Source organism: Canis lupus, chromosome 15, assembly GCF_048164855.1.
Source record: "Canis lupus baileyi chromosome 15, mCanLup2.hap1, whole genome shotgun sequence".
In the NCBI taxonomy this organism is placed as follows: Eukaryota; Metazoa; Chordata; class Mammalia; order Carnivora; family Canidae; genus Canis; species Canis lupus.
Window position 1 is genome coordinate 42,066,786 of NC_132852.1, and position 27,641 is coordinate 42,094,426.

At 39.7% G+C, this 27,641-nt stretch overlaps 1 protein-coding gene across 4 annotated transcripts in view; it reads right to left on the reverse strand.

The window, feature by feature from the left end:
* UBE3C (ubiquitin protein ligase E3C) overlaps window positions 1-27,641 on the reverse strand; it is a 126,215-nt gene that overhangs the window by 46,008 nt on the left and 52,566 nt on the right. For all 4 annotated transcript variants that reach the window (XM_072776813.1, XM_072776812.1, XM_072776814.1 and 1 more), the window contains exons 11-18: window positions 24,923-25,009; window positions 20,804-20,961; window positions 20,417-20,649; window positions 12,285-12,389; window positions 10,228-10,315; window positions 9,069-9,166; window positions 7,847-7,979; window positions 1,422-1,669 (exon numbers count right to left, since the gene is read on the reverse strand). In XM_072776813.1, coding sequence (XP_072632914.1) covers window positions 1,422-1,669; window positions 7,847-7,979; window positions 9,069-9,166; window positions 10,228-10,315; window positions 12,285-12,389; window positions 20,417-20,649; window positions 20,804-20,961; window positions 24,923-25,009 — 1,150 coding nt within the window. The remainder of the gene's footprint in view (window positions 1-1,421; window positions 1,670-7,846; window positions 7,980-9,068; window positions 9,167-10,227; window positions 10,316-12,284; window positions 12,390-20,416; window positions 20,650-20,803; window positions 20,962-24,922; window positions 25,010-27,641) is intronic.

Here is a 27,641-nt window from a genome sequence, read left to right on the forward strand (position 1 = left end):
TGAGTCGCTTGTCACTAGAGTGACTATTTGGTAGTAAGTCTGAATCCTGGGAGATCCTTGTGCGCTGCCCCACACACCTCAGGCTTTCTCTATTGTGAAGTTATGATGAGTGGAATGGATCATTCATTCAGAAAAAAAAAATCAAGAATCGACTTTCCATTCCCGGGGAAGTAGCCTAGATGATTTCCCACCTCATTTAGAGCAGTTTAGACCTAAGTCTCAATTATAGATTTTATTGGGATATTTGCTAGCTGTATCCTGTTAAGATTAGCAACTGTTGATGCGGAATTTGTTTCAAGTACAAAGATGCAAACAAAATAAAACAAAGTAACCCAGAAATATAACCTTGCATATAAATATTCCCCATTTAAAAATGTTAGTAAGCAAAAAAAAAAAAAAAAAAAGTTAGTAAGCAATTTAAAAGAAAAACTAAATTGCTTTTTTGGACTGCATTTGACCCACAGGGAATTAGTCAGCCACCCCTGCTGCTCCCTGCCTTTGGCATACCCACAGGCTATGCTGGTGTTCCAAGGAAGTTCACACACTGAGTCCTAATCCCCCAGGGTGATGGCATTAGGAGGTGGGCCTTTAGGAGGTGATTAGGTCAGGAGGATGGAGCTCTCAGGAATGTGATTCGTGCCTTATTAAAGGGACCCAGAGAGATGGCCCTAGGTAATGAAGCAGGAGAAGTACCCCTACCAAGTGAGGCCACATAGCACCCTGATGGTGAACGTCCAGCCTCCAGAACTGTGAGAAAGAAATGTCTGTGATTTATAAGCTGCCAAGGCTGTGGTGTTCTGTTGTAGCCACCCGAAGGGGCTACAACAGGGTAGGACTGATCTGCTTTATCACTGTTTCACCATTAAATAGGATGCTTCCATTAGGCTACATCATTCCTTTTTTCCTTTCTTTGACAGTAGAGGGTAAACTCTTTGTGTAGCGGCGGGTGTGTAACAATGGTTTCTAGAGCAATACTATCATGTCATTCTTAGGGGCCATTTTCCTAGAGTGTGCATATAACATAATAAACTTAACCCATACCAAACAACTAGTCTCTTGCCTCGTAGCATCTTAAAAGTTTACAGAACATTAAAGGAATGAACATGGTCAACAGGAACAACGGGGAGGTCTGCAGTATTTCCAGGGTGCTCACTGATGGCTACAGATAGCTACCGACAGACTTCATATCCTATGTTCCCTGGGGTTTCTACACTGTACAAATGATTTATATAAGTGACCACTGTGCATGGAATGTATAACAGTGAAATGTTAATTATGTGAAAGAATCCTGTTCAGGGTTTACCAAAATTACTTCAGCAATTTTGATGAAAGATTTTCAACAAAACAGACAGCAACCGCATAGAATTGCAAAACTTCAACATCCTGTGTCTGAGATCCATTTTCACACACAGTTACTTTACCTTTCCAAGCATCCTGCCCAGGAAGTAGTAGTGTCTGGCAAAGGAATCTCCCACGAGCATCTGAGCGGCTGGGCTAGGGTACAGAAGCCCTTCATTCGTGGTCTTAAAGAACCCCTGGTTGGGGTTAAATCCTGACTTGAGCAGCTCATTCAGAAACTCTCTGAAAATGCCACCACCATCAATGCCAGCTTCATCCAGGCCATGGGCATTGAGTAAGTGCACACGGATCCGCTTTTTCAAATCAGGCTCTGTTAAAACAAGGGTAACGGGGGGAGGGGGGGTGCGGAGGAGAAAAGATTTTAAAAGAAAGCAATAAAATAAGCTGGTATTACAGGAAGTTTTGGGAAGGGGAGCAAGAATATTAGAGATATATTAATGTAAGACTCAAAAAAATCAATTGAGATTAATAATAGAAGAAGAGACAGATGGACGCATATTTTCCCCAAAGCCAAGAGGAGAAAGAGAAAGAAGTTAATGGATCACACACAGAGGTGAGGGGAAACAGAGTGCTCAGGAGAAAATAAAGTTATCCCTCATATTCTAAAGGATATGACACTCTAATACTAGGAGAGGAGGGAGGGAATTAAGTACATAAGAGCACTAGAGGAATAGAAACTGTTAAGGAAACAGGAAAGTCAGAAAACATAAATGAATAAAGAAGATGTCAGTGCAATTAACAGTACAGTGTTTGAAAGAGGTGAACAATGTAGCAGAGTCAGGACCTAGAGTCTACCTTATCATTTATTTATTTATTTATTTATTTATTTATTTAAAGACTTTATTTATTTATTCATGAGAGACACACAGAGAGAGGCAGAGACACAGGCAGAGGGAGAAGCAGGCTCCATGCACCGGGAGCCCGATGTGGGACTCGATCCCGGGTCTCCAGGATCACGCCCTGGGCCAAAGGCAGATGCTCAACCACTGAGCCACCCAGGCGTCCCTCTACCTTATCATTTAAAAGCAGTATCTGGCTGAAAGGGTGAAAGTGTTTTGGGTTAAGAGTATGCCACAAAGGGACACCTGGGTGGCTCAGTGGTTGAGTGTATGCCTTTGGCTCAGGTCGGGATCCCGAGGCCCTGGGACTGAGTTCCACATCAGGCTCCCTGCATGGAGCCTGCTTCTCCCTCTGCCTGTGTCTCTGCCTCTCTCTCTCTCTCTCGTGAATAAATAAAATTAAAAAAAAAAAAAAAGTGTGCCACAAAGATGAAAATCTTTTTAAATTGTGAAGTTGCTTAATTATGCCTGATATCTTAGAGTAATTCCCACCCAGGTCCTCAAGAGGACAGTTCTGCTATCAGCAGGGAAACATCCCTGGACTCACCTACGATGGTACACAGCTACCAAACAAAGGCCAAAGAAAGTGATTCTGCCAAAAGTCCAAACCAGGTGGTCTTCATTGGAAAGGCTTAATCAAGGTGCAGGTTTGAGAAAGCAAATGGCACATCCTTCACCTTTCCCCACCTGTGTCTTGGGTGCTCTGCATCTAAGCCAGTGGGGAGGGCGGAGGCGGTGGGCTGCCAAGTGAGTGTGCTAAGGAGCAGGGTATGCATGTGGTGCCAGAGTTCCCGGGCTTTAACAAGTGGCTGACATCGTTCAGGCTTCTTATGTGGCCACCCCAAGTATCCCAAGGGATGGGGACCTGGAGAAAACACTCCAGAAAGGGGCTCAGCAGAACACATGCTTGCTAGAGCCTCCAACACTGTGGCGGGACAGTGTCAGTACTTCTGAAGACAGAACCTGGCTGTGAATATTCTGTAATATGGTTCAAACAGGGCCAGGATGATTTATTGTATGGACTGAGATCTACACCATTGTGCACAGCAGTACAGACATCATCTTTCACTGGGCTGGCACGGGGAAGGGCTACCCCTGTCCTGCCAGCAGGGACAAACGCTGTGCCAGGCAAGTGCCACGTTAATGCCTGCATTTCCCACAGGAATAAGGCAAATAAGTCTAAACCATCTGGTTACAGCTCGCTCTCATACTTTGTAAAGAATAACGACCACTGATTATTTACCACTAGCTAGAATTTACACTAGGATTTCACACACTTTACTTCAAGTCCTTTAACAACCTTCTGGGTTAAGAACAATCCCCATTCTGGATAGGCCACTGGGTGAGGGGGATTAAACAGGGCACTTGTTGTGATGAGCACTAAACATTGTATGGAAGTGATGAATCACTAAATTCTACTCCTGAAACCATTATTACACTGTATGTTAGCAAACTAGAATTTAAATAAAAACTTGAAAAAAAAATTATCTTCATTCTGCAGTGACAAACCAAGTATACATATAAGTATACATATACATATAAGTATATATATACATATAAGTAGCTATATGTCTCTATGTATCTAAGACATAGCTACCACTCTAAGCTGTAATTTAAAGATAGGTCTACTGACGACAAAGCACAGGCTTTTATACTAAACCATATTCTCTTTTATTTTTAAATTTTAGCTATAGTTACATGAAAAAAATGCTTTTTACTGACTCCATGAATATGTTATTTGCATCTATTCTGATTAATAGAATTATAAAATATCTTCACTCTCAAGATCTGGCTAAAATGCCAAAAGAAATCTAAGCAGATAATTATAGATGGAATGCAAAAATATAGTTGGGTATTTCTCACCTTAACATATTCCTCTTAATACCCAGTTTCAAGGAAGGACTATAAGCATTTGTTTGTCATATATAATTATTTCTCAAACTGATGGTCAGCAGTTAGTAGGAGATCCTGTAAACATTCTAAGTGCACAAACGTTCTAAGTGGCAAACACTTAGCCCAGGCCCACCTTTTACCACACCCGTTCCCCTATAGCTATAGCGGCAGTAAGGGGAACAGGAGTGTGTCATTGGCTTCTGCAGACTCAGTGGCCAGTCACAGAAGTCACCCTCTAAGTTGGCTGGAATTGAGATTCTGTGTTCCCCAAAGCTCATTTCTGTAAACAGTAATATATATTAGCCACAATAATGTTTTCAGAGTCAAATCAAGCCTGCGAGGTATCTGGCCATTATTGTGTTGTTTTTTTTTTGTTTTTTTTTTTTTTGTTTTTAAGATTTTATTTATTTATTAGAGACACACACACAGAGAGAGAGAGGCAGAGACACAGGCAGAGGGAGAAGCAGGCTCCATGCAGGGAGCCCGATGTGGGACTCGATCCCGGGTCTCCAGGATCATGCCCTGGGCCGATGGCAGGTGGTAAACCGCTGAGCCACCCCAGGGATCCCCTCATTATTTGTTACTAAGGACAAATTTAAAATATCTACTTACACACGAAGGTTTTAGTGGAGGGGGGAAAAAACCCTAAAACCTAAGTAATGTTACTAATGTTACTCTGAATTTTACCCTATTATAGTTTCTTGTTCAGGAAAACAATGTAATACATTCTGCCCCTTAAATGAAACATAATAAAACCAGCCAACACACAAAAGCATAGAGAGGTCTCAGGAACCAACTAGACTACAGTTCAGAGCCAGCTCTAGCGGATTCTTAGCCAAGAGAACAGATGATACAAAGAGCTAGAGTCTAGAGTTGTCCAGAGGGTAACCGTGATCATTTCTCCACCTTCGCACGCTTGGGTGGGGCAGGGTATAGAGCACACATGGTAGCCTGGTGTTGGGAGCAGCACATGTCTCTGAGCTCCAGCAGTCAGCTCAACCACCCATGGGGCTTACACCCACACTCTAGAAAACTGGCCTACGGGGCACCTGGCTGGCTCAGTTTCAGGGTTGTGAGTTTAGGCCTTGCACTGAGTGTGGAGATTACTTAATAAGTAAAACGAAAGAAAGAAAGAAAAGAAAGAGAAGAAAAGAAAGAAAACTGTCTTGAGAAGATATGAATAGGAGAGGATGAGTATCCATAAAGGCCCGATGTGCTGTAAGGATGAGACGGCATATGGAGCAATCATATTAACTGATTATGTGTAAATAATCAGTGAACAAAGCACTTCACACCAATTTCCCATGAATAAGTGACACATTCTGAGATATTTAATTTTACTACTTTCCCTAGCAAAATAACAATTTTAACACATGGTTTAAAAAACTATTGTTAATAAGGCCTGAATTAGAGAACATCTGTAGGGATGTAAAGCATTATAACCTATGTATTAGGAGAAGATTCTTCCAAGTCCCTTAAACTCAACACAAGTATCAGCACACACCTGGGGAGTTAAGGCGTGATCAACTTCTGAATAACTTTAACCTAAAGGATTCATTACGAAATTTGAGGTTTTGGATGCCTGCGTGGCTCAGCATTTGAGCATCTGCCTTCAGCTCAGGGTGTGATCCCGAGGTGCTGGGATCAAGTCCCACATCAGGCTCCCCACAGGGAGCCTGCTTCTCCCTCTGCCTGTGTATCTGCCCCTCTTTCTCCGTGTCTCCGGTGAATAAATAAATGAAATCTTAAAAAAAAAAAAAAAAAAAAAGGAAATTTGGGGCTTGTTGTAATTGGACAGTAAGGTCTTTATTTTTATTTTTTTCATTTTTTTAAAAGATTTTATTTATTTATTCATGAGAGATACAGAGAGAGAGAGGCAGAGACACAGGCAGAGGGAGAAGCAGGCTCCATGCAGGGAGCCTGATGTGGGACCTGATCCCAGGTCTGCAGGATCACGCCCTGGACTGAAGGCGGTGCTTAAACCGCTGAGCCACAGGGGCTACCCTGGACAGTAAGGTCTTTAAAAACTATCTACATGAAACAGTTTTAAAGTTAATTTAGAACTGCTGATAAACACACATACTCTCATTTTGGCCAAGGAGCTCATTCTGACCCCAGCATTCTGAGCCTGCACCAGCCCTATGCACAGTTGGTATGCCCATCACTGCTCCCCCACCTGTACCACTGTCTTCCCTCTTCTAAATCCTACTGCTTTACAAAACCCTCCAGCATCAACCACATCTCAATTCTGTTCCCAAGACTTCTGAACCGATGGCACACTTACCACTTTTGTCTGTCTACTGAGTTTTCCCTGGGTTCAGTGGCAAATTCAACATCTACTGAGCACCAGCTGTTTCAGGGGAGCAAAGGATAAGGACTCCATCCCACAGAGTAGGGAGCCCTGGCCAAGTGGGAGACACAACTACGAGGGCTCATTTACAGGGACAGGATCCCTAAGGAGGGAGATCTTTTTTTTTTTTTCCCCAAAAAATATGTTGGGCTTCTTGAAGTCAGAGTCCCAGATTTTTTGCCTTGTTCATATAGAAAATTTAAAATCATACTATGCGAGGCAAGAGGAAGCTGGTGCAGTGGAGAGCTCACAGCCAGGAGTCAGGAGTGAGTCTGTGGTGTCTGGCTTCAGTGGGCTTCAGCACAGATTACATGACAAGACAACATTAGGTGAACATCAAACCCTTGCACACAAAATCTGGCACAGGGGCAGCCTCGGTGGCGCAGCGGTTTAGTGCCGCCTGCAGCCTGGGGTGTGATCCTGGAGACCTGGGATCAAGTCCTACATCAGGCTTCCTGCATGGAGCCTGCTTCTCCCTCTGCCTGTGTCTCTGCCTCTCTCTCTCGCTCTCTGAATGAATAAATAAATAAATCTTCAAAAAAAAAAAAAAAAAAAACCTGGCACAGAGAAGTGGCCAGAGATTGCTGCCAGCTATCCTCTGCTATTCCCACAGAGTGACACAATCAGGTCCCCAAGAAAAAAAAAATTACTTGAGGTTTTGCTCCCCTAGAAGAGGCAACCGTTACTTCACTTTTGACACCCTCCCATCATCTACCAAAACTGTGATCCAGATCTTGCCAAGCTTCTGTTGTTGATTCTCTGCGCTGATCGAGCCCCAATTCAATGCAATGTCATGGATACCATATACTGAAGCTAAAATTATTAAATACATAAATTATAATACTACACATTTAACACTGCATGTCAAATATTCACATAAGACAGAATATGTCGCTGAGCTGTAAATGCAATGCAAATCACTGTCAGTGTGGATCCCCTGCGTTCACCTACTAGTACCGTCACCGAAGTCTATGCCTGTCTGTAGAGAGGTCTGCACTGTGGTGAGGTTTATTCTGCTCTGTTAAATATGGCTTAGAGTCTATAATATTTACGTAAATAGATTATCATATGTACTACAGAATGTCAATGGCTGCCCACCAATATTTTCAGAATTAAAGTTGTCAACTAAATTGTAGACAGACATTTGTGGGTGGAGTTTCTTGCCTTAAAAAAAAAATAAAAAATTTTTTTTAAAAAATCAGTATTTTAAAGGCTTCCATTATAATTGTCGATCTTGGGAATGTTATTTGACACATCTGCCAAATCTGACATACTACATTTCACTGTTAACAAGTCATTGCCAAACAAAATGATGCACACTAATGTTTTAATGATAACCATCTTCTAAAATACTCCCTCAGCCTCCCCCTGCCACATGCAGACATATAGACAGAATTATATATACCATTTTCTGGGGAAAGTTTGTCATAAGCATCTTCATAAATATAATTTCTTCTTATTGTGACATTAATTCCATCCAGGAATGGGCCATCTCCTTGAACTTCTTGCTTATCTGCATAAATCAACCTTTGAAAGATCTAATAAACAGGGGAAGTTGTCAGGTTATCTGAAACTTTTTTCTTACAAACATAAGCAACACAAGGGAAAACTGCTAAATAAACCTTAACTTTTCTATCTCCATAAATTGTGAAACAAATTTTAAAAGCCAAGGTATCAAATATAGACTTTATGCCTTATCAGTAAATGTGTAATACTTATGTGTTTGTAATATTGCCCCCCTTTCCCATTTTACAACAAATTTTAAAAGTCCCATGCTGTAGTAAATTTTCAGTATTTTCTTTTGCAAACCCTTTAGAAAAGCCCAAGTGGTAGAAAAAAAGAAAGAAGAGCTTTGTAAAGCTGAAAATTGATTAATAGTAAGAATATCTCCGTAACAAGATTCAAGTAATTTTTTTGGATGCTAAAAGTCCAGTAGAGGGAGCTCAGGAACCATGTAATGTCATCTTACATCTGTGCCGTGTCTGTGTGTCTTAATGAAGAAACCAATAGCTTTAAAAGAAACTCACTCTTTTGTTCACCCTATAAGGTGGGCAGGACTAAAATTACCTTCTTGATGCCATTACTTAGGAATAGAGCCTAACAGTTTTTAGAAATTTCCTAAGTTGGTGAATACAAACAAAATATTTTAAATCTCAAAACATAAATGTAAACAGTTTTGTACATTGGTCAAAAACCACCAGGCAGAAATTAAAATACCTGTCCAACTCTGTTTTATAAAGTAGTATTTATGATCAATAACCTCAACATAATGTATAGAAGCATATCTTTAAAAAAATTTGCATTTTAAAAACAATGCAAAACTTACTAGACGAAAGGCCCTTATATTCTCATTGTAAGAAGACAATGGTGTGACAGGCCTTTTCAACTACAGTTACAACTAAGGAAAAAATATCCTTCAAGTCTATACAGAGGTATTTGATTGGACTATGGTTTTATAAATCACTGTCCACTATTACAATCTAATGAGAAAAATACAAATTATGTAACCAGCTCAGCACTAAGCACTTTCAGAGATTTTTCCGTTGGTGTCAATTCTCTAACACTGAAATGATGTAAGTAACCATAACACATATGAAGTCAATCTATAAAGAGACCAAATTGCACACCTTGACTCGCTCCTCAAATGGAACCACAAAGGGCAGCTCTGTCAGGATGGCGAGCTGTCGTTCCTCAGACACAGACAGTGGCGGGGACTCCAAACCCACTGCAACACATGGGAAAGCCTTTGTTAAGTTCTGTGCCCAGGAGAACCTCACTTCATCGCATTTTGCAAACGCTGTGCATTTTACTAACCGAAGGTCTGTGGGGACCGCATGTCCAGCATGTTCCAACAGCACTTGCTCACTTTGTGTCTCTGTGTCACACTCTGGTAATTCTTGCAATATTTCAAACTTATAACAAACCTGTATATGTTATGGTGACCTGTGATCACCAGTCACTGAAAACTTAGAGGATGGTCAGCATCTTTTAGCTCAAAGCATTTTTAATGAAGGTATGTATATTGTTTTCTTAGATGCAATGCTATTGCACACTTACTTTTTTTTTTTTTTTTTTTGAGTAGGCTCCACACCCAGCACAGAGCCCAGTGCAGAACCTGGACCCACAACCCTAAGATCAAGACCAGAGCTAAGATCAAGAGCTGGATGCTTAACTGACTGAGTCACTAGGCACCTTGGCACACGTAATTTTTATATGCACTGGAAAATCAAAAACTGACTTGTTTTGGGACATTCATTTTATTGCACTGGTCTGGAACCAAACCTGCCCTGTGTCAGCAGTATATGTCTAGATTTCTCCTTTCCAGACTCATACTATACAGCTCCATTTGAAGACATTCTGGAAAAGGAAAAATTATCAGGACAAAAACCAAATCAGTGGTTGCCAGGAGATGGGGAAAGCGGCTACCTATAAAGGATGATGAGGTAATTTTTGGAGCGATGAACTTTTTCTATATGGTTGATCATGGTGGCAGATGTTTATCAAAAATCACAGACCACTAGAGGTGCCTGGGTGGTACAGTAGGTTGAATGTCTAACTCTTGATTTCAGTGCAGGTCGTGGCCTCAGTGTCGTGGAATCAAGCCCCATGTCAGGCTACATGCTCCGAGTGAAGTCTGCTGGAGATGCTCTCTCCCTTTGCCCCTTCCCCACTAGAAAAAAGTTTTGAAAAATCACAGAACAGTACACCAAACAGTGGACTTCCCCGTTTGTAATGATAGCCTGTGAGGCTGGATGGAAGGAGAAACACACTCCCCAGAGAACTCACCGTCCAGGCTCGACTGCAGGGGGCCAATTCTCCCCATCCGCCGGAACCTCCACACGTGTCTGGAAGCCGGGACGTAGAGCTGGGTGACCTGTGGGGCCAGCAATCCTGGCTTAGTACATCCCTGTGTTATGGTACAAACTTTCACTTGCCACATGTGAACTATACCAATGTTGTCCATGCACTTAGCACCAGGTCCTGGTCTTTGACCTCATGTCCTTTTCAGGCTACCTTTCCATGCGCCCTCTCCTTGGCCGGCTGCACATTTACACTTGTACAGGGTAACTGTTCTATATATCCTAAGGAAATCTCTACTTGTTCTGTTTAATGCGGTGTAATACCTGCATATAGTAAATTGTCATAATGTGGTTACCTTATAAATGAAAACACATCACACTTAAAGAATTAACAATTTCTTATTACTATTCAGTGTCTCATAATTCTGAAAATATAATCTGTCTGCATCAGCACCCCAGTAAGGCTGGGGTTGTGGACATTCTGTTATGCTCTGTGGCTTTGCCTGCTCCCTCAGCCTTGGCTGTGGCCCTGCCCAGCTGGCCAGCTATGGTTCCACCACCTGGATTTTGCTGGCTGCATCCCCTCAGCGTCATTGTGGGCTACCAGGCCCTCCATTTCCCTATAAATCTGCAATTCCATCCAGAGGTTTCATCACATCCAGGTTTGATTTTTGGCCAGAAAACTTCCTAGGCAGCATGTTCTCTCAACAGGGAAATGTCTAGTTGCTGCAGGCCTGTGTACTGGCTGCTACAGGTCAGTGAGGGGATTGAGAACTTGTGCCAATGCAGGAATCAATTATTCCTGACAGCAGGCAGTTTGGTTCAGCTGGCATTTTTCCCACAGCACGGTGATAGATATTCCGGCACTGGACCCCCATGAGCCAGGGTCTCCAGTCCGGTCTCAGCAGGTAACCATGGGGCCTGCACCCTAAGGGGCACTGCCCACACTGTGTACTCATTAGAGCCTGTAGACTGTGTGACCCCAGGTCAGAAATGCCTTTTTCATGCATCCTTAGCTACTTCTACACCGAGAAGGCGCTCACATCACCGCTTGCTTAGGCTGAGATACTAAAGTTCACGAAGGAGGCATGCTCTGTATGCGGTTACTTCTTTTTTCCAAACAGTACTCGAATAAGGAGGTGGTTCCTCTGCAGCCCACAAGGTAGCCACTCAAGTTCTTTCTCATGTATTTATGAGCGTGCAGACTGAAGCCTCTTTCACATTCAGTCTTGTCTAGAGAATTGGAGCCATGCTGTTCCATCACACCAAAGGCTGTTTCCTTTTGGTGGTGAGTGTTGTTCAGAGGGCCCCACCCTGGGCCCTGGAGGTGGCCATGGCTATATGATCTGTCATGGCTTCTCAGTCTGACCAGTGGGCATGGCTAGAAGCCAAGTGCTTCAAGATTCGTGCAGACATAGTATCTGAAACTGTTGCAAAACACCTCTGCTTTCTTTTCTTTAATGTTTCTATGCTCTCCCTTCTTCTATACACTCCACTCTCTGCCCTCAGCCCCAAGATTTTGAAATGAATACAATCATGACTTTTTCTGACAAGAATGAAAATAATTCATGACCTTTGTTCTTTAAATTTCTAAAAATATTTATACTGAATCTACTTTAGATCTATATCTTAATAATATTCAAATCTGTCTCTGTTCCTTTAGAAAATCAACGACTTGCTCTATCTCCCTCAAGTGCTAAATACAGATTGATAATTATAACAACAATAAAAGCAAAATCTCTTGCAATCACAACAAAGAACCACTAAGCTAAGCTCCAACATAATTTGTGGTTAAAGGAGAAAATTAGTTTTTTTTTTTTTTTTTTGAAAATTAGGTTTAACAATAAATTCAGGATGTATGTTTAAGTCAATGATACTGCTATATATTTGATGATCTAAGAATAATAAAAAAAAGCTTACTGTTAATATTTAGTTACATAAAAATAAATGAAACAATTTAAAAGGATTTATCATTCTCTCCAGAAAGACAAAAGCTGAAAAAATACATTTAACAAAAAATATTAGAAAGATCTGTCAGTAAACCTTATCTGCTTTAATATCTTCTTGTTCTGACAGCCAGTGATTTGGAGGACAAAAATTTCTCCTTGTGTCTCTGGACTTGAGCATTTTCACTAGATTGGTAATCACCTGCAGAGGAAACAGAGGGCTAAGTCTCATAAACAAGCTCAGTGACCACCACGGTGCAAAGGCAGCAAAGTGCCAACCAATAGCCCCAGGACCTGGCACACCAGCCCCATCCCCCACCTCCGCCTGGCCTGCCCTAGGCTACTGCTGAAGGCCACAGAGAAGTACCTTATCCTGTGAGCATAAGAATGAATTTTATGTACAAAGCAGTTATGTGCCAATGAAAGGAGAAAAATTTACAGGAATATGTTAAAGGCAGACACGAAGTAGTAATTAAGTTCTGAAATACAAATTTGGAGATGTATTAGCTTGTTTGAGCTATAGTGTCAGAAATCTCCAAGGATAGCAATTTTGTAAAGTTTTTCCTACAGTAATAGCATTTCATATTTTTCTGAAAAGACACACTATCAAATGTCCTGGATGGATCTCTGACATCCATCAAGAAAAGAAAAACAATTGCAGTATTTCCCTTATGTAAGTGTCTGAAGTCAGGCCTACTTCTCATCATAATTTTGCACAAACTCAGTCTAACTTCCGCATACCAGCAAGCTGAATCGTTCATTCCTGCTTTGACAATGAGCATCAGTGCCCCCCCACCCCCCCCCCCCACCCCGGGCAATGCAGGAAGCTCCCTAAAGAAGAAACTCCCAACTACCTGGAAACCTAGCAGGCATTTGATGATTGACTTGGGATCAGTTAACTAATTGTAAATTTTAAAATATATGACTAAAGAGAACTCATGGCACTACCTATTTAAAAAGACCTGATGATGGGGTGCCTGGGTGTGGCTCACTTGCTTGAGCACTCTGACTCCTGATTTCAGCTCAGGTTATGATCTCAGGGTCAGGAGACAGAGCTCCACACTGGGCTCCACATTCAGTGTGGATTCTGCTTGTGATTCACTCTCTCCCTCTGTCCCTCCCACACCACCCCCCCATGCATATGCTCACTCTCAAAATAAATAAAATCTTTAAAAGCTAGAATTAAAAATAAAAAAGACCTGATACTTTATATTAAATACAAACGTACTTTGTAATAAATGAAGATAAACCAACGCAAATTGTTAAATCCAAAGTCTTAAACCTTTACCAACAGGATTTGATCACACTCCTTTGTAAAGTATGACTACAATGATGTTTCCTAAAAAAGTCAGCCAGGCCGCTATACACATTGCCTCTAAATAAAGTATAATCTGGATAAGGAATTAGGATAAGATAATGACTTGGGTAAAGAATAATATTAGGATCACGTGATAAATTTCAAAATATACCCACAAGTCAAACAATTGCATCATTTCAACTGTTAATAGAGATTTCCCTTTAAAATTTCATAATTCAGCATCTATATACAATAGAAATACAAATGCTTCTCTTGTGACATGCAAACCCTGGCATTCAGGGATCCCAAAAATTCTGTGTCCAATAAAAATGGGTGAGAAATGGCCCTTGGTTGCCACCTCAGATCACTATAATGCAGACACACCAAGAAGATGCAGTGCCCGTTGACAGAGGACAAATACGGTAGAAATTTGGCCATGGAGACAATTAGTACAAACGTCTCAAGATGTAGAATACAGCTTTCTGACTGATGGATGCTTCTTACCAATGTAGCTGTGACATCTGCCTGGTAGTATTTTGAAGCCTATCCTAAACCTACCCATCCTAACGCTACCTATCATAACTCTACAGTGTATCCTCTATGAATCAGCAGAACCGAGCCTAGGTTAGTCAGAATGACCTCGAACTTAGTTACCCCTGACTCCTGTTGTGCTTGCTCAGGGGTTAAGTTATAACACATGCAATGGTTTTATGATCATTTCAAGTATAGGTGAGGTAGACTAAGAACAGCCTAGTCTGGGGTTCTATCTGGTTAATTTCATGGTCATAACAAAGTATGGTCATTAAACTAATGCACTTAAATTTTAGAAGTCTCTCAGTTTTGCTCTTCAAAAGAGAAGACCAGATGCCAATGAGTTATGTTACATGTGGGATCTTATCTGGAACAAGTCAGGTCAGTGTGTACAGAGCATACCACATAAACATATGCTCTTCCAACAGCAGAGACACAGCACAATCTTTCTGTATGAAGAATACTACATCTTAGCTTTCCATTTTCATAACCAGCTATATTAGTATTTTAAATAAATTCAGATTGAATACATACCAGGCTGAAATTTACACATAATATACCACAACTGTTAACAAAAACCATGCTGACAAATATTTACATATATTCACTTACGGCCTATGTATGTCATCCCACCAGATGCTGACATCCTCATGTATTTACCTTCCCCATGGCACAGTGGAAGAAACTTACCTTTATTGAGAGTAAGAGACTTACTCAAAGGCTTGCCAAGGGGCAGGGCCAGGGCTGCCTAACTCCGTAGTCATCTCTTTTTAATCTATGGTTATGAGGTCATTTATTTTCTACAGGTCACAAATATTAAACTACCTATGAAGCAATTAATGGCATAACTTACTTTCTTCTTTTAAATTACTGTGAAATTAGGCCATGTAGGTGGCTCAGTCAGTGAAGTGTCTGCCTTTGGCTCAGGTCATGATCCCTATGTTAGGCTCCCTACTCAGCAGGGAGTCTGCTTCACCCTCTATCATACCTCCCTTTTGCTTGTGATCTCTCTCTCTCATGCTCTCTCTCAAATAAATAAAATCTTTAAAATAATAAATTACTGTTAAATTGAACATTAAAAAGTTTCAATACAGGGCACCCCTTTTCTTATTTAAAAGTATAAAAAAAGAAGTAATCTTACATCACTTATAAATGTCCTGGTATCAGTGACCCTCTTTTAAAAGAAAAAAAAGCAAAGAGAGAGAGAGAAGGAGAAAGTGGGAGACACAAAGTGACAGGAGCCTCAGGAGGTGTGTCAAGGACAAGATGTCCAGACAGGAGTCACTGTGAAAGAGCAGGCCTAGTAAGTTAGAGTTGATAGCAAGCCAACCTTGAAGATGAGGCTTGTACAGGATTACCAGAGAAAAATAAGGGATACTTAATTAAATTTTAATTTCAGATAAATATAGAACTTTTTTTAAGTATAACTATATTCCAAATACTGTTTTTAAAAATGTAAATATATCCAAAATATTGCACAGAACATCTTTAATCACAACCGATTTCCCTGTACCCATTTTTAGGATCACATACTCTCAGCTGCTATACAAATACTTGGAACATATATGGAGGTAACCACTACAATTATAGAAACTGACTAAAGATTGTGAAAGGGAAGAGAAACTGGGGTCACAATTTTGAACTGGATCAACAGAGAGCCAGTGTTGAAATCAGAAGGCAGTCTTTCTTTCAGTTAATTTTATTAAATTTTCTGGCACAGATATACCTACTAAAAAAGACTTCCAAAACTGAAGGAATTTTAGATTTAAATAGGACCTAAAGCATTGATAAGCTCAATTTTGTAAACCAAGATCCAAGGTTATAAATATCTGTCCAGAGTGACCTCTTTGTACAGCGAGGCCTATGGTTCTTCACCCCTACCTGCATACTGAAATCTCCTGTTAATGGATGCCCATGCAGAGGCCCCACCAACAGCGGATTTAATCCAATTCATGTGAGGTAGTATGTCATGTTTGTAACTGTTCCCCAGGAGATCTTGATATGCAGTTACAAAGTACAATAAAATAGTAAACAAGCAAACACTGGACTAACTAGACATACCTAGATCAATATACAGGTTTAGCAGACTTCAATAGTTATAAATATAATATATTACATTTATTTGGTGTGTTTAACTCTTGTCCCCTATATCGTGTTTTTCCATGCTAGATCTAAACCGTCCTTAACTCAAAAAATTATTTAAGTAAACATTCAGAAATGCACACAACTGTTATTATACATGTTCTATTATTTGCCATTTGAATTAAGAAGAGGTGACACATGTAAACAGGTTCCTTGAACCCTAACGTTAAAAAGATCAAGTAGGTAACTGCTTAGAAACATAGAGACCGCTCATAAAAACTCCCTTGACAGTTATCCCAGGTCAAAATGGCAAATTAACAGACACCGTTCCACAGAACCCTATGTGTCTTAGTGCACTGGCTATGATGATCACACAAAATCCTAATGATTTAAAGAAATATTCTCAAGCATCACACATTCTACATCATATATATAAATATAATTAGCATTATATGTACATTAGATGCTGAAGACTATCGATGGTAAATTCTGACACTTTGAATGGAGATTCTTGACATTTAGGTAAACTGTTGTAACCCAAAAAAAAAAAAAAAAAAAAAAAAGTTCATATAGTCTACATTGTGAAAGGCAACTGCAAGATTAAATTATAATATAAAATAATAATTTTTTACTTCAAATCTTATATGTAAAATCTGGTAAGTAAAATCAAACATCTTAGGTAATTCTTCAAAAAGTTCAATACAAAGTACAGGATATAACACATAATCTATGGGTACTTAAGTGTGGTAAATGTATAATGTGGTAAATATATATCATACAATAATTTTTTACAATCTGATTTCTTTTTTAATTTTATTTATTTGAGAGAGATAGTGAGAGTACAAGTGGGGAGGAGAGGGAGAGGCAGCTCCCCTCGGGTAGGGAGCCTGATGTGGGGCTCAATCCAAGAACCTGGGATCATGACCTGAGTCCAAGGCAGACACTCAAACAACTGAGCCACCCAGATGCCACATTTGATTTCATAATGAAGACTATATAGAAATGAAAAATGAGAAATATATGAGAAACACTGGTAAAGCAACAGCTCCAAGAACATCATCTTGTAGACCAGAATTACTATTTTCCTAGAGCGAACCAAAGTTCTGAGTCACCTCAGTTGTTTTTCTATCCTGTGTGCTCTAATGGTACTGATTTCATTTATCACAACATGGTTAGCTGAATGTTCATCTTTTTTACTACATAAAAATGTTGAGCGAGCAAGGGCCCAGTCTAACACCATTCATAACACCCCAGCAAGGGGTCCCTGGAGTCAATGTGCCTGGGATAAGGACTGGGTATTCAAGTAACTGGCAGTAGCAGAGCCTGAATCCGCATCAGTCATCAGTGCTCAAACAGACTACCAATGTCAAAAGGTTAACCCAGATTTATAAAACCCTGACTTACTACTTATGAAAACTGCTGTATTTTTAAAGACAACAATATCCTCCAGGATGTTTAAAACACTACAAAATTATTTCTTAGAGTACCCATTTTATTTGGGAGTCAGAAACAAAACAAAAAACACCTTTGAAGGTGGAAAAGGACACTACACAGCTCTATAAGAACAAAGGGCATATTGTTTTTGTTTAACATGGATAATTAATGGTGGCACTTGAGGGTCATGTTAGGTATTGCTGCTGTTTTAATTTCCACTTAAAAAAAATTCTTTCTGAAACTGAAAAATGAAATCAGCCACTAAGAAAGCAAACATCCCTCGTAACACAGACCTCTATCTCTCATACAGATGTGTGTAGATGAGAGAGGCATGAAGAAGGTCTTTCCTCTTCCCAGAGACTTTCTTCCTTGCAGGTGACTCCGACTTAGGCTGATAGCTGCACACAAAGGGATACCAAACAGGACTTCCTATCTCCTCATAGGGCTAAAGTAATTATAGCTATAAATTACACTTCAAGAGGAGTTTATAAATTTGATAAATGCATAAACTGTTTTAGCAGTGTCAATGCAGGGCTTAGCAACTGACCTCAATTCTTATAGTGACAAAGAAAGATGACTCTCTCCACTTAAAATTCTATGTTCTGTGACCAGCCAACAGAGCTTCTCACAGATATTAGTTTGAAAGGACCATCATAAGACTGAAAAATGAAAATGGTTGGTGGTTGAAGGAGTCAGGTCTCATCATTTGCAATTCTGTCAAAATCAGTGGAAGGCAGGAAATCACTGGCAAAATGCTGTTACCTTCTTCAGTTGATTCTACCTTGAACTCTTCAACTTAAATTTGGCACTAAAATCATGAAAAATGCTAACATTCTGTGCTAGTACTTTCCAGAGGGCGATGCCGATTAGCAGCTGAGTTTAAGTGCTGGTTCTACCCCTACTGGCTATGTGAGCTCATCTGTAAAATGAGAGTAATAATAGCATTTTCCTGGTAGAATTATTGTGTTCAATGAATCAGTATATGTAAAGCCCTTAGATTACTGCCTGGGACACACTAACCACTGAGGGGGATTCTTTATCTCATATTAAGGATAATTTTTTCTTAAAAGAAAAACTAGTAGCAGCTGAACCTTTCTCTACAACTCAAAGACTATGTGCCTTGATTTTTCATTACCTTTTGGGCTCAGCTTACTAGCAGATAGTATGAGAAAGTTTGGGTTTTTTTTTTACCCTTCAAAGAACAGGAATCCTGTTCAAAAAACTATCTTCAAACAATTCTGTCCTAAACTCAGAAGGTCTTTGTAACACCTGAATTTCAAACCTAAAACAATCCCATACCAAAAAAGTGGACCTTCACCTTCACTCAATCAAGTGGTAATGAGTCATTTTTGAGGCATAAAAAAAAATTCACTATGAAATTTTCATTTAATGCTTAAACAAAATAAAATAGGGCCAGGGGAAAATGTCTTCTATAGCATTATTAAATCCTGAGATTTCTAGGTCCTAAAGATAAGCCTGTCATATGAAAATTATGAAATTCTCAATAGGTGCTATAAAATAATGAGATTATCTGATACTGTACACAAAACCTGATATCCTAATATAATGGAAAGCTTTATTAACAAAGATCCCAGAGTTTAATTAAATACTTGAGGAAAAACACATATGCTACCATAATATACATATCCAGCAAAGTTTACCTAAGAACTGTGAGTTTGAAATGGGTCAGACAGCTTATTTTTAACTTAGAGAAGTTGCAAAATTGTCAATCTTTAAGAAGGGAGGATATATTAAGAGTTCAACATGTGACCTTTAAAGTTTACTTGGGAATATAGAGATAGGTAATTAAAATAAATTGTGCAAACATATATTACATCAATCTGCACAAATTATAAATTCAATGATGCATTAGTACTGTGTTCAGTGCAATCAAAACATTATCAGTTACTCTCACTGCTACTAATGCTCATGCTCATAAGTGAAATGTGTTGTAAAATCAGGCAGAATGGGCTGGATAGAGACTATCGTGCACTCGTAGGATGAATAAGCAGTCCTTAATTAGCCCATCAGGTTAAGTGCAAGCATTAATGGGCCTTTCCTAAAGTCTAGCTTGACATCTTTCTCCAAACATGGCCAAGAAGAAAGTTCCATTAGCAATATTAATACAAGCTTAGTTGATCATTTTCATTCAATTAACTTCTTTCAATTAAATAGATAGCTTGACAAAAGCAGTGATAAAAGACCTGAAGGGACAGCTGATGACTCGAGCTGCACATTAGTGTGCGAGGGGTCACGGGTATTAAACGGACTGTAAATCCAGCATTCAATTTGGAAAATGCACTTCTTCTGCTCTCACTACTTTAATGAGCGATTTTAGCTGACTAGATGTGTTTGCTGCAGAAATTTCATGGCAAGTCAAGCACCCTTTTTCTTTTCTTTTTTTCTACCCCACAGTTATATTCTCAGCAGCGATGACTTTCTGCCAGTGCTCCAGCCACAGTAACTCATAACTTCTCTTTCTGAATGGTTAAAAATGAAGATATTTAAAAATAATTTATATGCAACTTGCATTACACTAATGACCTTATCCTCCACCTTTGTTAATCAATTTTTGAAAAGATCAAAAAATAAAATCTGTAAGAGATCGTTTAGTGAAAAATGAAAATACTGAAACATTTTATTTATACTTCATCTTGTCACTCAAAGTACTCAGCAATTTACAAACAATACATGCAACAATGTAAAAACAAGGGTTTCAAAGACGGCAGAAGTAAAATGAAAATGACTCTTCATTTAAAAAAGTTTTGCAAATTAAAAATTATGCATAAAACAAAGCGGTACTTCTATTCTTATGAAACAGGTCAGAACACATCTGTACATCACTTGACCTCAGTAAAACACACACACACCCATATACTCTATACCTTAAATAATTGAATCCATCGTTTCTGTTCCATCTGTATACACTGCTGCATTTCAGAATTAGTCGTAACTCCAATACTTTGAAATGCTGTAATATATTCTTCTCGAACTTCTGGTTTTGTTTCTGGATAAGCCAACTTGATGATCCCTAAGCATGCATCTCGAAGGCAGCGAGACAACATTATTAGTTCTTCTAGAGTAAAAGGCATCATTGATGATTGTCTTTGACCTACAACTGGAAAACATAATCCAATATTCTATCATATTTGAGGTTTTTTTTTTTTTCATTTCTTAACAAAGTGAAAGACTCAAGAGGCTTAAAACTTTTCTATCCACGAAAATGGATAGTCCATGAAGCCAGCAAAAAATGGATTCCTCAAAACTCTTACCTTCTATGGGATCTCCAAAGAATTCATTGTCATGTATGGAAATTAGCGAGTGACTGAACAGAGAGCTAAACAAGTAGAAGAGAGGGATGATCCGACTGGAGTCTTCCAAAGACATGGGGGAGCCCCTCGAGATCACCTGGAGCAGTGGCACCACAGACCTTGAAATGGCAAGACAAATGTGACTTCAAGATTGGTTTCAATTTGGGAATGAATTAAGACATGATATCAGGGAAATATAATCAGGGAAAACAACACTCATATTAGCAATTAAACTACTTAAAGGGAAGGTAAAGTCTTTCTAACAATATGGGTTTGTAAAGAGCTCAAATTACAAAGACAGTAACCCACTGCTATTAACTAACGTTCCTGCTATTATGATCAACTGGGAGGACGCCCTTACTGAGAGTGAGCCAGTGGTCCCCAGAGAGAGGGTTATAGTGAGTAATGCCACTATTAAAGACACACACTTTTTTTTTTTTTTAAGATTCTATTTATTTATTCATGAGAGAGAGAGAGAGAGAGAGAGAGAGAGAGGCAGAGACACAGGCAGAGGGAGAAGCAGGCTCCATGCAGGGAGCCTGATATGGGACTCGATCCCAGGTCCAGGATCACACCCTCGGCCGAAGGCAGGCGCTAAACCTCTAAGCCACTGGGGCTGCCCCACACTTAACTTTTATGTTGAAAACGGTCCCCTTTCTCCCCTCTCTACCTACCATATTTAACAAAGTCTCATGAAAATTTTATCCAGTTACTTATATTTAGGAACACTCAAGACAGGTGAATATTGAACCCTGATTCAAACCTTTAGGAACAAAGTTTCCCCTCTTGTATGCTGGGTCTTGATTCTATTATCCAAGCTTATTTACCAGCTCCTGTTACTTCTCCTTTTACCAGGACGCTTGAGACATTGTGAGCTATTAAATTTACTTCTTCTACCTAGAATCTATTCCCTTTCTCTCTTGGTTAAATGTGGTTCCTTGTCTTGTTGAACATTCAGTGACCAGAGGTTCACCTATAAGTTCTTTCCAATCTGTAACACCCCATGGTCACCTACAGCATGTCCTATGAACCCTGAGCTAGCAGATGTTGTTGACAAGATCACTTTCTGATCTTCATCCATGTATGCTTATGCCTTGAATCTCTATTTCCACAAAACCACAGGTTTAGATGAGCTGTGATTAGGAGTAAGGATTCACAAATTACCAACTTGTTGCCCACCACTGCCAAAAGTTATGTGAAAGAGCAAGGCAGAAGTTAAGGCCAGGCTAATGGGGCCTTGGTGAACCGGCCTGAACCATTTGGAGCTTTATATCTCCACAGGGCCCACTTGAGGGGAAAGCACTGCTACCAACAGGGCTATGAGAACAGGGACCCAGATGTGCAGCCTGAACTTCATTCTCACAGAGAAGAAACATATTCCAAACATCTTCCTATCTTGATCCAGAACATGCCTTACTGCTCTGTCAGTCACAGCACTTAGCCCAGCTGAGTGAAGCAATGGATGAAAGTGGTCTGTCCAAAATAAAAGCTCAGTGAGAACATATAAAAAGGGACAAAGTACAACTGTTCTACCTCATGGCCAAAGTCAGGATGACATGTAAGGATAAAAGAGGCATGTGGGCTCCCCTTGAACTGGCAAGTGTTGAGAGGGTGGGAGCCCTCCTCACCCTCCTGAGTTACTCCCCACCAGCCTAGTACTGGGTCATTTACAACACAAAATTTTGTTGACATAGAGAAGAAAAAAAGCTTAATGTCCTACGTGTCACTGATATTAGTAAAAATTTTTTGTATCTCCTGGTTCCCTTGCAGAACTACACAAACAATAGAGGACAGTGATGAGTAAATGCTATTCAGGGGGACACAGTACAGGCTGTTACTGGCTGCCAAGGTGGAGAAGGTAATCCTGAACCTCGAACAGGGACACGCCAGCCCCCAGCTGTCACCCATCCTGGCACTTAACCATCACCATCAGTTACGCACATATATGACAGTATGTGCAACATGCTCACAATGGGATTCCCTAAAACAAGATGGGGGTAATTATTCAACATCAGCTTATTTTTTGTTTAACCCCCATAAGGTAAACAAAAAGAATTAATCATTTTTATCTTAATGACAGAAAATGTGACTGACAAGGAGGGTCAGATGTGTGCCTGTGGTCTCCTCCAGCAGAGATGTAAATGAAGCATGTTTCTTGATTCTCTGCTGGCCACTTTATGCCATAAACATTGACTCAAATATTCCTCTGAAAACAGGTCAATCTCAAAGACTTATGTGCAAATAAAAATCCCTAATTTACTATAATGGAAAAGACATTGATTCAGAGCTTGGAGAGTTGGCTGGTACGTGAGCATCCTTGAGAATGCAGATAGCTCTGCACCTGTGGACTCACCCTCTATGTGAGCGCCCCCATGCTGGGTCTGTGGCACCACTTCCCCTTCAATGAGCACTTCTCTTCTACAGAAGTTGCTCCTGAATGCTTTCTTGCCAAAAAAGAATTTTAGGAGTACTACTTACTACTGGTGTCAGTGTGACAAGAAACGGGTAATTTATAATCAAAACAGTCTGCACAGAATTTTGATTATAAGCAGGTAAGTCCTCCACACCAGCTTTGGGATCAGAAGAATGACAGCCTAAGCTGTGACTCAGCCAAGCCCCTAATGTGAGCCTCTGGTAAAGAAAGGTATGTCTAACAAAGACAAACCAGCTGTCTGTGTGTTCCTGCAACTTCAGCTGCACCTCAACCACCCAGGAGTCTATGAGGTCACAGAGCCCTGGACTGTTAAATCCAGGCCACTGTCAGGTCTCAGGTGTTAACAAGGAAATGCACATTTTCACATGCTTCTGAGATGACCATTACACTCTCTAGAACTTATAAGTCCCAGTGTAAGTCTCATTATGAAACTATTTCCCAATTAACTCAACACCAGTTTCAGAAAAATCAGGCATTCCAACTTAAATGTTATTCTAATAGTAAACTCAAGAAACTTACAGTGTGTTAATACAGTACTAATATATATATCCCATCATATGTTTCTTGAGGGACTTTATTTTAATTAAACAAGTAAAATGAAACCAAAATACTCAAACTGGCTTTTAAGAAATAATGAGTTTTAAAAATTTTGTATAACTTTATATACTCATAAAGTAATACTGATAGTTTAATATAATTAGTAATATGTCATTTTTATTTCACACACACTCCATTTCCTTACCAAGAGACAAATGCCATAAACAAATAGGCAATCATCAGGCAGAGCTATGGTAGGGTCTCTGTTGCTAAGCTCAAACAGTTTGAGGCTAGTGATAATTTCCTGTTCCAGCAATCCCTGATCTCTTGTGCTAAATAAACCTGTCATATGCCGAGGCACAGGGGGTGGGGTGGGGAAGACAGGAAGATAGTCCCTTCCAAACTCTTGCCCTAAAACTGAGATGTATCTTTCCTTCATTGGACAGGCTGCAGACCACTGTAATCACTAGCAGAGTTAGTTGCATTTTGGAAGTTTAGTCTCTGGTTCCGGGTCACACACTCATCTTTTCCTACTACAGCAGAGAGGAGTTGGCTTGGACTCCTGACAGAGGAGAGATTCAATGAGGCACTAGGCTAGGTCAGCTCACCATGAAGGACATCTGAATATTAAATGTTCTGTTAAATACACATTCAACTAAAATATTCTTATTAAAGATTTCAGATCTCAAGTTGCATAATGATTCATAAGAGAAAAATCAAATTATATAAATAAAAAGTTTCAAAACCCAACTTCCACAATATTTAATATGTTTTAATGCCTGTATTGGTGTTAAATTTGCCTCCACTGTTTTCACTATTAAAAACATATGAAAAAAAAGAAAAAAAAAATAAAAATAAAAAAAAACATGAAAGTCATGGTTTTAAAAAAACAACTAGGATATTAAAAACAAACTGACTCTCAGATAAAGCCATACTCTTCATGTATACAGATAAACAATTGTAAAATTAGGCATTAATTTCTTCTTTTTATAAAATTGCAACCATCTAGAATTTTTCTTACATAAAATAAGTAGATCTTACAGTATTTTTAACTCGATCATCACTTTCCACGTACTTAAACTCAGTTTATAGGTTCATGTGATACATACCCTGTGATCATCCGTGTTGTCATGGAAGAAATGAGAAACCAAAGATGTCTCAGAAACCTGGCATTAAAGGCTAGACTGTAGAGAAGCCTAAGAAGGGAATGGGAGAAAATAAGTGGGAATAAACAGATACTCAACATATTTCTACAAAATTAAAGAAAGCGATAAAATGAAGATAGTGTACAACTTAGAAACATCTACATTAAGCCCACCAACAGCATGCATCCCGCACCAGGCTCTTGCTGAGGGCAACACACACTAACACCGCGATTGCTGCAGAAGGCATCGATCCACGGGTGCTGTTCCAGAGCTAGCCGGTCCTGAGCCGGGGCCACGAGGTCCACCCCAAGAAGAAGAGACGGGCTGTTTTAGAGGACAAGCTGAGTGTGCTCACCCTCTGAGTATGTATCGTATGCTCTAATATTATATGTTACTAATATAAATTAAAATTGTTTTAAATATTAATTTTAAGTCACCATTCTTGAACAAACACATAAAAATGTGCTTTTTAATGCTAACTAGCATCTCAAATAGAATTCAAATCTAAAAGTATATTTTTAAGGTTTTTAAAAAAAACCCTCTTGTATAATATCAATTTGATTAGGGGCACCTGGGTGGCTTAGTCAGTTGGGCATGCCTTCGGCTCAGATCATGATCTCAGAGACCCCAGATCTAGCCCTGCATTGGGTTCTCTGCTCAATGAGGAGTCTGCTTCTCCCTTTCCCTCTGCCCCTCCCCTTTCTCTCTCTCCCAAATAAATAAAATCTTTTAAAAATATATCAATTTGATTAAAAAGACTAAAAAAACTGTGGATAAAGTGCAGAAGCCTAGGGGTGCCTGAGTGGCACAGTTGGTTGAGCTCCCGACTCTTGGTTTTGGCTTGGGTCATGATCTCAGGGTTGTGAGATTGGGTTCCATGCTCAGTGTGTAATCTGCTTGAGACTCTCTCTACCCCTCCTCCCTACACTCTCTCTCTCTAATAAAATAAATAAATCTTTAAAAAAAGAGAAGTCTATTTAACTCTGTGGTATACTGCATTTTTGTAATAGGATACACTTTCTCATCACAGTGTTATAATCAGAAAAAAACCAACATAAGACATTTTTAGAAGTGTAGGATTCAAAAATTAAATTCAAACTTATAAGACTAAATCACAGTTAAAAAGGTTTAGGATAGTAGGAAAACATGCCTTTAAGAAAGGATTGTCACCTTGCTTTAGAATCATCTCAGAAGAAACAATAAAGTAAAAGAGCAAAAACATAGGTGGTTTAGGTGAACAGAGTTGGAGAATACAAACATTGTCAGTTCAATCACAGGATGTGTTAGAAATGATCCTGGAATGAAAATGTGCAGATAAAAATACTAAGAGGGCAGAACCCCATGTTTTTTGTTTGTTTGTTTTGTATTTTTAAAAGATTATTTATTTATTTATTTATTTATTTATTTATTCATGAGACACACAGAGAGAAAGGCAGAGACACAGGCAGAGGGAGAAGCAGGCTCCATGCAGGGAGCCCAATGTGTGACTCGATCCCAGGACCCTGGGGTCACGCCCTGAGCCAAAGGCAGACGCTCAACCACTGGGCCACCCAGGTGCCCCAGAACCCCATGTTTTAAATATCTGCAAATCACCTAGTCTTATATACTTTTCCTGGGATGTTGGAGCTAACAGGATTAAATCGCTGGATTTTCATGGTGGAAGAGACATCAGAGCCAGCTTGTAGCAAGAATAAGCAGCAGGCTCCTGAGTCCCAGAGGGCTCCTCTCTTTCCTCCTCCTATCTCCACTAGCCCCCACGATCTCCCAAGACCACTTCCACTTGTCTTGGTAAGAAACGGCCATTACCAATGACTGGATGATCTCACCAAAAACACTATGCTGTGTGCATCTGCAGTTCTCCATGCATTTAATTATAGTTACTATAACTTGTACAGTAAATGTAATACATAGTATTTTAACAGACTGAATTCTATAAGGAGTGCATTAATTTAAATGTCCACTGTAGAAGTGAACAGTTTAGACAAGTGAGTCACTTTTCAACACAAATATCTCAAAATTGATTATTTTCCTGCATTCAATCCAAAATATCAGATACATTCTTCAGTATTAGCATTTTCTGAGTACACAATGGCGATTAAGGAGTACTGGTTTTAAAGAATCCAATCTCGGGCAGCCCTGGTGGCTCAGCGGTTTAGCGCTGCCTTCAGCCCAGGGTGTGATCCTGGCGACCCGGGATCGAGTCCCACATCAGGCTCCCGGCATAGAGCCCGTTTCTCCCTCTGTTTGTGTCTTGCCTCTCTCTTTCTCTCTCTCTCTTTCTGATGAATAAATAAAAATTAAAAATCTTAAAAAAATAAATAAAAAATCCAATCTCATTGTAGTGTGGTGCATTTTGAGATTTCCAAATGGCTATAAAAGCATAGTCATTTACAAACCAGTGAGAGCAGGAAAGAGTATGTGAAGTTGACCTGGAATCCTGAAACCTCAGCTACAAACAGTATATCAGAACACTCGGTCCACCCGCTCTGCAATGCCACAGAGGCCACAAGCAATCTGTGCTCATCGGGATGTGATGGGGTTGCCACTCAGACATATGGTGATTCTAGGAGTGCATTAGATCTGTCACAGGTGCGTGCTGGGACAAAGAGGTAACAACACAACACTCAGTCATATGAAAAAGCTCAACTGGGTGAGTTTCAAAAGTAGTTAGAGAAATGTTAAA